Below are 14,690 nucleotides of genomic sequence, written 5' to 3' on the forward strand. Positions count from 1 at the left end.
CTGTGGCTCCATCCCTCTCTACCTGCGGCTCCGCCTCTCTCTACCTGTGGCTCCGTCTCTCTACCTGTGGCTCCATCCCTCTCTACATGCGGCTCCGTCCCTCTCTACCTGCGGCTCCGTCTCCCTCTACCTGCGGCTCCGTCTCCCTCTACCTGCGGCTCCGTCCCTCTCTACCTGCGGCTCCGTCCCTCTCTACCTGCGGCTCCGTCTCTCTCTACCTGCGGCTCCGTCCCTCTCTACCTGCGGCTCCGTCCCTCTCTACCTGCGGCTCCGTCTCTCTCTACCTGCAACTCCGCCTCTCTCTACCTGCGACTCCGCCTCTCTCTACCTGTGGCTCCGTCTCTCTACCTGTGGCTCCATCCCTCTCTACCTGCGGCTCCGTCTCTCTCTACCTGCGGCTCTGTCCCTCTCTACCTGCGGCTCCGTCTCTCTCTACCTGCGGCTCCGTCTCCCTCTACCTGCGGCTCCGTCTCCCTCTACCTGTGGCTCCATCTCCCTCTACCTGTGGCTCCATCCCTCTCTACCTGCGGCTCCGTCCCTCTCTACCTGCGGCTCCGTCTCTCTCTACCTGCGGCTCCGTCTCCCTCTACCTGCGGCTCTGTCTCCCTCTACCTGCGGCTCCGTCTCCCTCTACCTGTGGCTCCGTCTTTTTCTACCTGAGGCTCCATCTCTCTCTAAGGCTCCGTCTCTCTCTACCTGCGGCTCCGTCTTCCTCTACCTGCGGCTCAGTCTCTCTCTACCTGCGGCTCCGTCTCTCTCTACCTGCGGCTCCGCCTCTTTCTACCTGCGGCTCCGCCTCCCTCTACCTGCGGCTCCGTCTCCCTCTACCTGCGGCTCCGTCTCCCTCTACCTGCGGCTCCGCCTCTCTCTACCTGCGGCTCCGCCTCTCTCTACCTGTGGCTCCGCCTCTCTCTACCTGCGGCTCCGTCTCTCTCTACCTGTGGCTCCGTCTCCCTCTACCTGTGGCTCCGTCTCTCTCTACCTGCGGCTCCGTCTCCCTCTATCTGTGGCTCTGCCTCTCTACCTGCGGCTCCGCCTCTCTCTAACTCTGGCTCCGCCTCCCTCTACCAGTGGCTCCGTCTCCCTCTACCTGCTGCTCCGTCTCCCTCTACCTGCGGCTCCGTCTCTCTCTACCTGCTGCTCCGTCTCTCTCTACCTGCGGCTCCGTCTCCCTCTACCTGCGGCTCCGTCTCCCTCTACCTGCGGCTCCGTCTCCCTCTACCTGCGGCTCCGTCTCTCTCTACCTGCGGCTCCGTCTCTCTCTACCTGCGGCTCCGTCTCCCTCTACATGCGGCTCCGTCTCCCTCTACATGCGGCTCCGTCTCCCTCTACCTGCGGCTCCGTCTCCCTCTACATGCGGCTCCGTCTCCCTCTACCCGTGGCTCTGTCCCTCTCTACCTGCGGCTCCGTCTCTCTCTACCTGCGGCTCCGTCTCCCTCTACCTGCGGCTCCGTCTCCCTCTACCTGTGGCTCCATCTCCCTCTACCTGTGGCTCCATCCCTCTCTACCTGCGGCTCCGTCCCTCTCTACCTGCGGCTCCGTCTCTCTCTACCTGCGGCTCCGTCTCCCTCTACCTGCGGCTCTGTCTCCCTCTACCTGCGGCTCCGTCTCCTCTACCTGTGGCTCCGTCTTTTTCTACCTGAGGCTCCATCTCTCTCTAAGGCTCCGTCTCTCTCTACCTGCGGCTCCGTCTTCCTCTACCTGCGGCTCAGTCTCTCTCTACCTGCGGCTCCGTCTCTCTCTACCTGCGGCTCCGCCTCTTTCTACCTGCGGCTCCGCCTCCCTCTACCTGCGGCTCCGTCTCCCTCTACCTGCGGCTCCGTCTCCCTCTACCTGCGGCTCCGTCTCTCTCTACCTGCGGCTCCGTCCCTCTTTACCTGCCGCTCCGTCTCTCTCTACCTGCGGCTCCGCCTCTCTCTATCTGCGGCTCCATCCCTCTACCTGCGGCTCCGTCTCCCTCTACCTGCGGCTCTGTCTCTCTCTACCTGCGGCTCCATCCCTCTCTACCTGCGGCTCCGTCCCTCTCTACCTGAGGCTCCGTCTCTCTCTACCTGAGGCTCCGTCTCTCTACCTGTGGCTCCATCCCTCTCTACCTGCGGCTCCGCCTCTCTCTACCTGTGGCTCCGTCTCTCTACCTGTGGCTCCATCCCTCTCTACATGCGGCTCCGTCCCTCTCTACCTGCGGCTCCGTCTCCCTCTACCTGCGGCTCCGTCTCCCTCTACCTGCGGCTCCGTCCCTCTCTACCTGCGGCTCCGTCCCTCTCTACCTGCGGCTCCGTCTCTCTCTACCTGCGGCTCCGTCCCTCTCTACCTGCGGCTCCGTCCCTCTCTACCTGCGGCTCCGTCTCTCTCTACCTGCAACTCCGCCTCTCTCTACCTGCGACTCCGCCTCTCTCTACCTGTGGCTCCGTCTCTCTACCTGTGGCTCCATCCCTCTCTACCTGCGGCTCCGTCTCTCTCTACCTGCGGCTCTGTCCCTCTCTACCTGCGGCTCCGTCTCTCTCTACCTGCGGCTCCGTCTCCCTCTACCTGCGGCTCCGTCTCCCTCTACCTGTGGCTCCATCTCCCTCTACCTGTGGCTCCATCCCTCTCTACCTGCGGCTCCGTCCCTCTCTACCTGCGGCTCCGTCTCTCTCTACCTGCGGCTCCGTCTCCCTCTACCTGCGGCTCTGTCTCCCTCTACCTGCGGCTCCGTCTCCCTCTACCTGTGGCTCCGTCTTTTTCTACCTGAGGCTCCATCTCTCTCTAAGGCTCCGTCTCTCTCTACCTGCGGCTCCGTCTTCCTCTACCTGCGGCTCAGTCTCTCTCTACCTGCGGCTCCGTCTCTCTCTACCTGCGGCTCCGCCTCTTTCTACCTGCGGCTCCGCCTCCCTCTACCTGCGGCTCCGTCTCCCTCTACCTGCGGCTCCGTCTCCCTCTACCTGCGGCTCCGTCTCTCTCTACCTGCGGCTCCGTCCCTCTTTACCTGCCGCTCCGTCTCTCTCTACCTGCGGCTCCGCCTCTCTCTATCTGCGGCTCCATCCCTCTACCTGCGGCTCCGTCTCCCTCTACCTGCGGCTCTGTCTCTCTCTACCTGCGGCTCCATCCCTCTCTACCTGCGGCTCCGTCCCTCTCTACCTGAGGCTCCGTCTCTCTCTACCTGAGGCTCCGTCTCTCTACCTGTGGCTCCATCCCTCTCTACCTGCGGCTCCGCCTCTCTCTACCTGTGGCTCCGTCTCTCTACCTGTGGCTCCATCCCTCTCTACATGCGGCTCCGTCCCTCTCTACCTGCGGCTCCGTCTCCCTCTACCTGCGGCTCCGTCTCCCTCTACCTGCGGCTCCGTCCCTCTCTACCTGCGGCTCCGTCCCTCTCTACCTGCGGCTCCGTCTCTCTCTACCTGCGGCTCCGTCCCTCTCTACCTGCGGCTCCGTCCCTCTCTACCTGCGGCTCCGTCTCTCTCTACCTGCAACTCCCGCCTCTCTCTACCTGCGACTCCGCTCTCTCTACCTGTGGCTCCGTCTCTCTACCTGTGGCTCCATCCCTCTCTACCTGCGGCTCCGTCTCTCTCTACCTGCGGCTCTGTCCCTCTCTACCTGCGGCTCCGTCTCTCTCTACCTGCGGCTCCGTCTCCCTCTACCTGCGGCTCCGTCTCCCTCTACCTGTGGCTCCATCTCCCTCTACCTGTGGCTCCATCCCTCTCTACCTGCGGCTCCGTCCCTCTCTACCTGCGGCTCCGTCTCTCTCTACCTGCGGCTCCGTCTCCCTCTACCTGCGGCTCTGTCTCCCTCTACCTGCGGCTCCGTCTCCCTCTACCTGTGGCTCCGTCTTTTTCTACCTGAGGCTCCATCTCTCTCTAAGGCTCCGTCTCTCTCTACCTGCGGCTCCGCCTCCCTCTACCTGCGGCTCCGTCTCCCTCTACCTGCGGCTCCGTCTCCCTCTACCTGCGGCTCCGCCTCTCTCTACCTGCGGCTCCGCCTCTCTCTACCTGTGGCTCCGCCTCTCTCTACCTGCGGCTCCGTCTCTCTCTACCTGTGGCTCCGTCTCCCTCTACCTGTGGCTCCGTCTCTCTCTACCTGCGGCTCCGTCTCCCTCTATCTGTGGCTCTGCCTCTCTACCTGCGGCTCCGCCTCTCTCTAACTCTGGCTCCGCCTCCCTCTACCAGTGGCTCCGTCTCCCTCTACCTGCTGCTCCGTCTCCCTCTACCTGCGGCTCCGTCTCTCTCTACCTGCTGCTCCGTCTCTCTCTACCTGCGGCTCCGTCTCCCTCTACCTGCGGCTCCGTCTCCCTCTACCTGCGGCTCCGTCTCCCTCTACCTGCGGCTCCGTCTCTCTCTACCTGCGGCTCCGTCTCTCTCTACCTGCGGCTCCGTCTCCCTCTACATGCGGCTCCGTCTCCCTCTACATGCGGCTCCGTCTCCCTCTACCTGCGGCTCCGTCTCCCTCTACATGCGGCTCCGTCTCCCTCTACCCGTGGCTCCGTCTCTCTCTACCTGCGGCTCCGTCTTTTTCTACCTGAGGCTCCATCTCTCTCTACCTGAGGCTCAGTCTCTCTCTACCTGTGGCTCCGTCTCTCTCTACCTGCGGCTCCGTCTTTTTCTACCTGAGGCTCCATCTCTCTCTACCTGAGGCTCAGTCTCTCTCTACCTGCGGCTCCGCCTCTCTCTACCTGAGGCTCCATCTCTCTCTACCTGAGGCTCCGTCTCTCTCTACCTGCGGCTCCGTCTCTCTCTACCTGAGGCTCAGTCTCTCTCTACCTGCGGCTCCGTCTCCCTCTACCTGCGGCTCCGTCTCTCTCTACCTGAGGCTCCGTCTCTCTCTACCTGCGGCTCCGTCTCTCTCTACCTGAGGCTCAGTCTCTCTCTACCTGCGGCTCCGCCTCTCTCTACCTGAGGCTCCATCTCTCTCTACCTGAGGCTCAGTCTCTCTCTACCTGCGGCTCCGTCCCTCTCTACCTGTGGCTCCGTCTCTCTCTACCTGCAGCTCCGCCTCTCTCTACCTGTGGCTCCGTCTCTCTCTACCTGTGGCTCCGTCTCTCTCTACCTGTGGCTCCGTCTCTCTCTACCTGCGGCTCCGTCCCTCTCTACCTGTGGCTCCGTCTCTCTCTACCTGCAGCTCCGCCTCTCTCTACCTGTGGCTCCGTCTCTCTCTACCTGCGGCTCCGTCTCCCTCTACCTGTGGCTCCGCCTCTCTACCTGCGGCTCCGTCTCTCTCTACCTGCGGCTCCGTCTCTCTCTACCTGTGGCTCCGCCTCTCTCTACCTGTGGCTCCGCCTCTCTCTACCAGTGGCTCCGCCTCTCTCTACCTGTGGCTCCGTCTCTCTTTGCTCCGTCTAGACCGAGCTGCATTTCTTAACACTATCTTATCCTATCGTTCTTACAGCCTTAGGGGGGTCAGAGCAGATGCGGCGCTGTCCGTGGAGCTGTGGGACACTCGGGGGACACAGACTGGTGGGACAAGGACACGGACGGCTCCGCTGGAGAGCGTGGCGAGCTCAGACGAGGTGCTGATCAGCACGGACACACTCTCCTGGGCCGGCACCGCCCCGAGATTCGCCACAAAGATGATCCTCTCTAAATCTTCATCCAGAAGGATCCTCCCTGCACCCAGAGAAGAGAAGACAATGACTGCCGGAGACAAGAGGACCGAAAACAGCGGGAGACAGAGGACAGCGGCGCCCCCTACAGCCCAGAGAAGAGAAGACAATGACTGCCGGAGGCAATAGGACCGAAAACAGCGGGAGACAGAGGACAGAGGACAGCGGCGCCCCCTACAGCCCAGAGAAGAGAAGACAATGACTGCCGGAGGCAATAGGACCGAAAACAGCGGGAGACAGAGGACAGAGGACAGCGGCGTCCCCTACAGCCCAGAGAAGAGAAGACAATGACTGCCGGAGGCAATAGGACCGAAAACAGCGGGAGACAGAGGACAGAGGACAGCGGCGTCCCCTACAGCCCAGAGAAGAGAAGACAATTACTGCCGGAGGCAATAGGCCCGAAAACAGCGGGAGACAGAGGACAGCGGCGCCCCCTACAGCCCAGAGAAGAGAAGAAAAATGACTGCCGCAGACAATAGGACCGAAAACAGTGGGAGACACCGGACAGAGGACAGCGGTGCCCCCTACAGCCCAGAGGACAGCGGCGCCCCCTACAGCCCAGAGGACAGCGGCGCCCCCTACAGCCCAGAGGACAGCGGCGCCCCCTACAGCCCAGAGAAGAGAAGACAATGACTGCCGGAGACAAGAGGACCCAACACAGCGCACGACACCGGACACAGCGCACGACGCCGGACACAGCGCACGACACCGGACACAGCGAAGCGCACCAGACCACAGAGGACAGCGGCGCCCCCTACAGCCCAGAGAAGAGAAGACAATGACTGCCAGAGACAAGAGGACCGAAAACAGCGGGCGACACCGGACACAGCACAGCGCACCAGACCACAGAGGACAGCGGCGCCCCCTACAGCCCAGAAAAGAGAAGACAATGACTGCCGGAGACAAGAGGACCCAACACAGCGCATGACACCGGACACAGCGCACGACGCCGGACACAGCGCAGCGCACCAGACCACAAAGGACAGCGGCGCCCCCTACAGCCCAGAGAAGAGAAGACAATGACTGCCGGAGACAAGAGGACCGAAAATAGCGGGCGACACCGGACACAGCACAGCGCACCAGACCACAGAGGACAGCGGCGCCCCCTACAGCCCAGAAAAGAGAAGACAATGACTGCCGGAGACAAGAGGACCCAACACAGCGCATGACACCGGACACAGTGCACGACGCCGGACACAGCGCAGCGCACCAGACCACAGAGGACAGCGGCGCCCCCTACAGCCCAGAGAAGAGAAGACAATGACTGCCGGAGACAAGAGGACCGAAAACAGCGGGCGACACCGGACACAGCACAGCGCACCAGACCACAGAGGACAGCGGCGCCCCCTACAGCCCAGAGGACAGTAATAATCCACTGACATATGTATCTAAAGGCTGCTTTACACACTGCGATATCGGTCCCGATATCGCTAGCGTGGGTACCCGCCCCCATCTGTTGTGCGACACGGGCAAATCGCTGCCCGAGCCGCACAACATCGCCCAGACCCGTCACACATACTTACCTGCCCGGCGACGTCGCTGTGACCGGTCCGTGCGGCGTCACAGCGACGTCACTGAGCGGCCGCCCAATAGAAGCGGAGGGGCGGAGTTGAGCGGTACGTAACATCCCGCCCACCTCCTTCCTTCCGCATAGTGGCCGGGAGGCAGGTAAGGAGAGCTTCCTTGTTCCTGCGGTGTCACACGGAGCGATGTGTGCTGCCGCAGGGACGAGGAACAACTTCGTTACTGCTGCAGTAACGATTTTTGAGAATGGACCCCCATGTCACCGATGAGCAATTTTGCACGTTTTTGCGACGATGCAAAATCGCTCATAGGTGTCAAACGCAGCAACATCGCTAATGTGGCCGGATGTGCGTCACCAATTCCGTGACCCCAACGACTCCGCATTAGCGATGTCGCAGCGTGTAAAGCCCCCTTTAGTCAGGGATCACACACCTGCGGTACTACAGGAAAAGTACAGTCTAATCCATTCATATATGATACTGTCTGCTGAGCCGTGTATCTAATCCTCTCCTGTGTGATACTCTCTGCTGAGCCGTGTATCTAATCCTCTCCTGTGTGATACTCTCTGCTGAGCCGTGTATCTAATCCTCTCCTGTGTGATACTGTCTGCTGAGTCGTGTATCTAATCCTCTCCTGTGTGATACCGTCTGCTGATCCGTGTATCTAATCCTCTCCTGTGTGATCCTGTCTGCTGAGCCGTGTATCTAATCCTCTCCTGTGTGATACTGTCTGCTGAGCCGTGTATCTAATCCTCTCCTGTGTGATACTGTCTGCTGAGCTGTGTACCTAATCCTCTCCTGTGTGATCCTGTCTGCTGAGCTGTGTACCTAATCCTCTCCTGTGTGATCCTGTCTGCTGAGCTGTGTATCTAATCGTCTCCTGTGTGATACTGTCTGCTGAGCTGTGTATCTAATCGTCTCCTGTGTGATCCTGTCTGCTGAGCTGTGTATCTAATCCTCTCCTGTGTGATCCTGTCTGCTGAGCTGTGTATCTAATCCTCTCCTGTGTGATACTGCTGAGCTGTGTATCTAATCCTCTCCTGTGTGATCCTGTCTGCTGAGCTGTGTATCTAATCCTATCCTGAGTGAACAGACAGGACTCTGCTGCTCTCTGGTATCAGCCTGCTCGCTGCCTTGCTGGTCTGTTCGGCTGCACACATCAGTCCCTGCTGACACCTGCTGGCCATGGCTGGGTACTGCACCCACAGCATTCTTGCTGTCTGATCTCCAAATGTATCCACAATCCCCAAATTAACCAGAATCAATGAAAAAAGTGTAAAGCCGGGCACCGAGGGGTTAAAAATGTGCATGTCACGGGGGTGCGATTTCCACAATTGCAGCGGATTATCCAGTCACCACCTCGCAGGTAGAGGCCGGGATGTGAGGACGGAGGAGGCTGCTGGATCGCAGGACATCGCCCCGCACCATAGTCCTGGGAGCCGGAGCGGGGGATGTGCCATGGGGCGGCCTCTTTCTATCTCACGTGGGTTTCAGATGGAGGCTGGAATGGAGGCCCGTCCTCTTCAGTGAGGAGTCCGGCTTTTGTCTTGAGTGCAGTGATAACTGGAGACTGGTCTGGAGACCACGTGGGCAGCGCCATGAAGAGGCTTCACGAGAGCACGCAACCCTGGTCCTACTGCAGGGATTATAGGGTGGGGAGTCTGATCTGCGGCAGCCGGATCCCTCCAGTCTTCATTCCCGGTCACTGACAGCTCAGAGTTACAGTGATTTGCTGTGGCCTCCCCTGGCTGCAGTGTCTCCAGACTTCTCTCCTGTGGCTGCAGCGTCTCCGGTCTCGTCTCCCGTGGCTGCAGCGTCTTCAGACTCGTCTTCCGTGGCCTCAGCATCTCCAGACTTGTCTCCTGCGGCTGCAGCATTTCCAGACTCGTCTCCCTTGGCTGCAGCATCTCCAGACTCGTCTCCCCTGGCTGCAGCATCTCCAGACTTGTCTCCCCTGGCTGGAGCATCCCCAGACTCGTCTCCCCTGGCTGCAGCATCTCCAGACTCGTCTCCCCTGGCTGGAGCATCCCCAGACTCGTCTCCCCTGGCTGCAGCATCTCCAGACTTGTCTTCTATGGCTGCAGCATCTCCGGACTCGTCTCCCCTGGCTGCAGCATCTCCGGACTCGTCTCCCCTGGCTGCAGCATCTCCGGACTCGTCTCCCCTAGCTGCAGCATCTCCGGACTCATCTCCCCTGGCTGCAGCATCTCCAGACTCGTCTCCCCTGGCTGGAGCATCTCCAGACTCGTCTCCCCTGGCTGGAGCATCTCCGGACTCGTCTCCCCTGGCTGCAGCATCTGCGGACTCGTCTCCCCTGGCTGCAGCATCTGCGGACTTGTCTCCCAATGGCTGCAGCGTCTCCGGACTCATCTCCCCTGGCTGAAGCGTCTCCGGACTCGTCTCCCCTGGCTGCAGCATCTCCAGACTTGTCTCCCCTGGCTGCAGCATCTCCAGACTTGTCTCCCCTGGCTGCAGCATCTCCAGACTCGTCTCTCATGGCTGCAGCATCTCCAGACTCGTCTCCCATGGCTGCCGCATCTCCAGACTCGTCTCCCCTGGCTGCAGCATCTCCGGACTCGTCTCCCCTGGCTGCAACATCTCCGGACTTGTCTCCCCTGGCTGCAGCATCTCCAGACTTGTCTCCCCTGGCTGCAGCATCTCCGGACTTGTCTCCCCTGGCTGCAGCATCTCCGGACTCGTCTCCCCTGGCTGCAGCATCTCCAGACTTGTCTCCCATGGCTGCAGCATCTCCAGACTTGTCTCCCCTGGCTGCAGCATCTCCGGACTTGTCTCCCCTGGCTGCAGCATCTCCAGACTTGTCTCCCATGGCTGCAGCATCACCAGACTTGTCTCCCATGGCTGCAGCATCTCCAGACTTGTCTCCCCTGGCTGCAGCATCTCCGGACTTGTCTCCTCTGGCTGCAGCATCTCCAGACTCGTCTCCCATGGCTGCAGCATCTCCAGACTTGTCTCCCCTGGCTGCAGCATCTTCGGACTCGTCTCCCATGGCTGCAGCATCTCCGGACTTGTCTCCCATGGCTGCAGCATCTCCAGACTTGTCTCCCCTGGCTGCAGTATCTCCAGACTTGAATCCCCTGGCTGCAGCATCTCCAGACTTGTCTCCGTTAATCACATCTGGATGTCATTGGTTGGTGATTGCACAGGAGCTGCCAGCAGAGGATCTTTATGATTTGCACATTCAACAGCAGAACCTTCCTCAGACGACCATTAAACACCTCAGTGACAGCAGCCGAGGCTGGAGGTGCCAGGATTTCTGCACAAGGCTCAGGCTCCAGACATAAATACTTTGTCTCCATTTCTCATCCTTTACAGATCAGTGACGTCTCCATCACTCACCTCTTCTTCTAGGAGATGATATACAGAAAACAATGACAATGTGCTACTTCATAAGTGATGGAATGTCAAGGAGTGTGAAGTAGATGCACAGCTCAGCAGACAGTATCACACAGGAGAAGATTAGATACACAGCTCAGCAGACAGTATCACACAGGAGAGGATTAGATACACGGCTCAGCAGACAGTATCACACAGGAGAGTATTAGATACACGGCTCAGCAGACAGTATCACACAGGAGAGGATTAGATACACAGCTCAGCAGACAGTATCACACAGGAGAGGATTAGATACACGGCTCAGCAGACAGTATCACACAGGAGAGGATTAGATACACGGCTCAGCAGACAGTATCACACAGGAGAGGATTAGATACACAGCTCAGCAGACAGTATCACACAGGAGAGGATTAGATACACAGCTCTGCAGACAGTATCACACAGGAGAGGATTAGATACACAGCTCAGCAGACAGTATCACACAGAGAGGATTAGATACACGGCTCAGCAGACAGTATCACACAGGAGAGGATTAGATACACGGCTCAGCAGACAGTATCACACAGGAGAGTATTAGATACACGGCTCAGCAGACAGTATCACACAGGAGAGGATTAGATACACAGCTCAGCAGACAGTATCACACAGGAGAGGATTAGATACACGGCTCAGCAGACAGTATCACACAGGAGAGGATTAGATACACGGCTCAGCAGACAGTATCACACAGGAGAGGATTAGATACACAGCTCAGCAGACAGTATCACACAGGAGAGGATTAGATTCACAGCTCAGCAGACAGAATCACACAGGAGAGGATTAGATACACGGCTCAGCAGACAGTATCACACAGGAGAGGATTAGATACACAGCTCAGCAGACAGTATCACACAGGAGAAGATTAGATACACAGCTCAGCAGACAGTATCACACAGGAGAGGATTAGATACACGGCTCAGCAGACAGTATCACACAGGAGAGTATTAGATACACGGCTCAGCAGACAGTATCACACAGGAGAGGATTAGATACACAGCTCAGCAGACAGTATCACACAGGAGAGGATTAGATACACGGCTCAGCAGACAGTATCACACAGGAGAGGATTAGATACACGGCTCAGCAGACAGTATCACACAGGAGAGGATTAGATACACAGCTCAGCAGACAGTATCACACAGGAGAGGATTAGATTCACAGCTCAGCAGACAGAATCACACAGGAGAGGATTAGATACACGGCTCAGCAGACAGTATCACACAGGAGAGGATTAGATACATGGCTCAGCAGACAGTATCACACAGGAGAGGATTAGATACACGGCTCAGCAGACAGTATCACACAGGAGAGGATTAGATACTCGGCTCAGCAGACAGTATCACACAGGAGAGGATTAGATACACACCTCAGCAGACAGTATCACACAGGAGAGGATTAGATACACAGCTCAGCAGACAGTATCACACAGGAGAGGATTAGATACAAAGCTCAGCAGACAGTATCACACAAGAGAGGATTAGATACACAGCTCAGAAGACAGTATCACACAGGAGAGGATTAGATACAAAGCTCAGCAGACAGTATCACACAGGAGAGGATTAGATACACAGCTCAGCAGACAGTATCACAGAAGATAGGATTAGATACATGGTTCAGCAGACAGTATCACACAGGAGAGAATTAGGTACACAGCTCAGTAGACGGTATCACACAAGATAGGATTAGATACATGGCTCAGCAGAAAGTATCACACAGGAGAGGATTAGATACACAGCTCAGCAGACAGTATCACACAGGAGAGGATTAGACACACAGCTCAGCAGACAGTATCACACAGGAGAGGATTAGATGCATGGCTCAGCAGACAGTATCACACAGGATAGGATTAGATACACAGCTCAGCAGACAGTATCACACAGGAGAGAATTAGATACACGGCTCAGCACACAGTATCACACAGGAGAGGATTAGATACACAGCTCAGCAGACAGTATCACACAGGATAGGATTAGATACACAGCTCAGCAGACAGTATCACACAGGAGAGGATTAAATACATGGCTCAGCAGACAGTATCACACAGGAGAGGATTAGATATACAGCTCAGCAGACAGTATCACACAGGAGAGAATTAGATACACGGCTCAGCACACAGTATCACACAGGAGAGGATTAGATACACAGCTCAGCAGACAGTATCACACAGGATAGGATTAGATACACAGCTCAGCAGACAGTATCACACAGGAGAGAATTAGATACACGGCTCAGCACACAGTATCACACAGGAGAGGATTAGATACACAGCTCAGCAGACAGTATCACACAGGATAGGATTAGATACACAGCTCAGCAGACAGTATCACACAGGAGAGGATTAAATACACGGCTCAGCATACAGTATCACACAGGAGAGGATTAGATACACAGCTCAGCAGACAGTATCACACAGGAGAGGATTAGATACACAGCTCAGCAGACAGTATCACACAGGAGAGGATTAGATACATGGCTCAGCAGACAGTATCACACAGGAGAGGATTAGATACACAGCTTAGCAGACAGTATCACACAGTAGAGGATTAGATATGCAGCTTAGCAGACAGTATCACACAGGAGAGAATTAGATACACGGCTCAGCAGACAGTATCACACAGGAGCGGATTAGATACATGGCTCAGCAGACAGTATCACACAGGACAGGATTAGATACACAGCTCAGCAGACAGTATCACACAGGAGAGGATTAGATACAAGGCTCAGCAGACAGTATCACACAGGAGCGGATTAGATACATGGCTCAGCAGACAGTATCACACAGGATAGGATTAGATACGTGGCTCAGCAGACAGTATCACACACGGGATGAGGTGCACACTATGGCGGTGTGGTGCAGGCGCTCTCACCGTTCCCGTCGGGCAGTCTCCCGCTGGACAGGCTGCAGTAATCATAGTAGGATTCGTCCATTTTCGCTTTGTCTTTGATCTGGACGGTAACGATTCTCCTGCAGATAACGGCCTCGAAACCGACGACCACCGTGTGCTCATTGAGGGGAAACACGAAGAGAGCTGCGGGGAAATGGAGGACAGTCACTGCCGATACTACCCAGGCCCACCGTGTAATACCACCTCCCACCTGCAGGATTGCTGCATTCTCTGACCTGTGTGCTTATATCCTTTCATGGGGAAGCAGACCTGACCCTGTGATACAATGTGCAGTGTCAGTGTGCAGCTTGTATACAATGTGCAGCCTGTCTGTGACACTGCCATCTCCTTTAAATAGTCACATGATGCAGCACCTGATGCCGGTAATAGACTCTCATTCTGTTTCTGACCACCGTGGAGGTTCTGCTGCTTCTGGAGCGTAGCTGTTGCAGTGCCACATTTTGGAGTCTAGTTGGCTGCAGCCTTGGTGTTTGGCTGCAGCAGTGAAGTTTATTTGTATATCCTTTTGTCTACGTCCCCCTGTTTGTGTTGTTACTTGTAGTGGTGACGTTTGACCATCCTTGTCATTATTCAGGGTGAGTGGAGGGACATTAGGGGACCAGGCACGTGATGGCGATGAGGGGAAGGACTCGTATAGGGACCAGACACAAGTTAGTATCAGGAGGTAGCCCATCCCCCACTCCCTAACGTTACTGCCCCCTCTCCTTTACCATCCCTGTATATTTTTCCGTGTGGCAGACAGTCATTGGGCCGTGCGTATCTGCCACGTCGTGACACTGCACATTGTATCACAGGGTCAGATCTGCAGTGCAGAAATGTGAGGGGTGTACTGACTTTTGGAGTGTACGTCAGACACATTATTCACCTTCCACAGGCTGGGCCTCGGGGTTGCTGTAGGTGAGCGAGGCCGTCATCCCCAGGGCGTAGCCACTGACGCAGGCGCTTATCTCAGCTGAGGTCAGGGGTAAGGGGGCGCCCGTGAACCGATTCATCAGCCCCGGCATCTTGGCTCCTGGTTCAGACCTGGTGAAGAAAAGAAAGAAAATGTCATGAGGAGCGAGCGTCGATCCCAACACACGAGCAATGGAGGCTGCCGCTGATCAGCTGTGCACATGGTGGGAGTTGTGACAACCTAGGAGCCACAAATCTGCTCAGAAAAGTTGTCACTTCCCTTCCCCCACTCCTCCTGCCGACTTGTACAAAATGCAAAAGCGGGCGACGCCATTATACCTGATACAGCAGATTGTATGGTCTGCACCAGTGTTATGTGCCCAACAAGTGGGAGAGATAGAGAAA

General features: G+C 57.1%; 1 protein-coding gene across 1 annotated transcript in view; it reads right to left on the reverse strand.

The window, feature by feature from the left end:
• The window catches only part of VWA5B1 (von Willebrand factor A domain containing 5B1), a 78,628-nt gene extending 64,216 nt beyond the window's left edge, over positions 1-14,412 (reverse strand). The window contains 3 exon segments of the mRNA XM_075329451.1: positions 5,357-5,576; positions 13,356-13,517; positions 14,260-14,412. Of these exon segments, the coding sequence (XP_075185566.1) occupies positions 5,357-5,576; positions 13,356-13,517; positions 14,260-14,398 (521 nt within the window). The 5' untranslated portion in view covers positions 14,399-14,412.
• Between the last annotated feature and the right edge of the window lie 278 nt (positions 14,413-14,690).

This window comes from Anomaloglossus baeobatrachus, chromosome 11 (genome assembly GCF_048569485.1).
Source record: "Anomaloglossus baeobatrachus isolate aAnoBae1 chromosome 11, aAnoBae1.hap1, whole genome shotgun sequence".
Taxonomy (NCBI): domain Eukaryota; kingdom Metazoa; phylum Chordata; class Amphibia; order Anura; family Aromobatidae; genus Anomaloglossus; species Anomaloglossus baeobatrachus.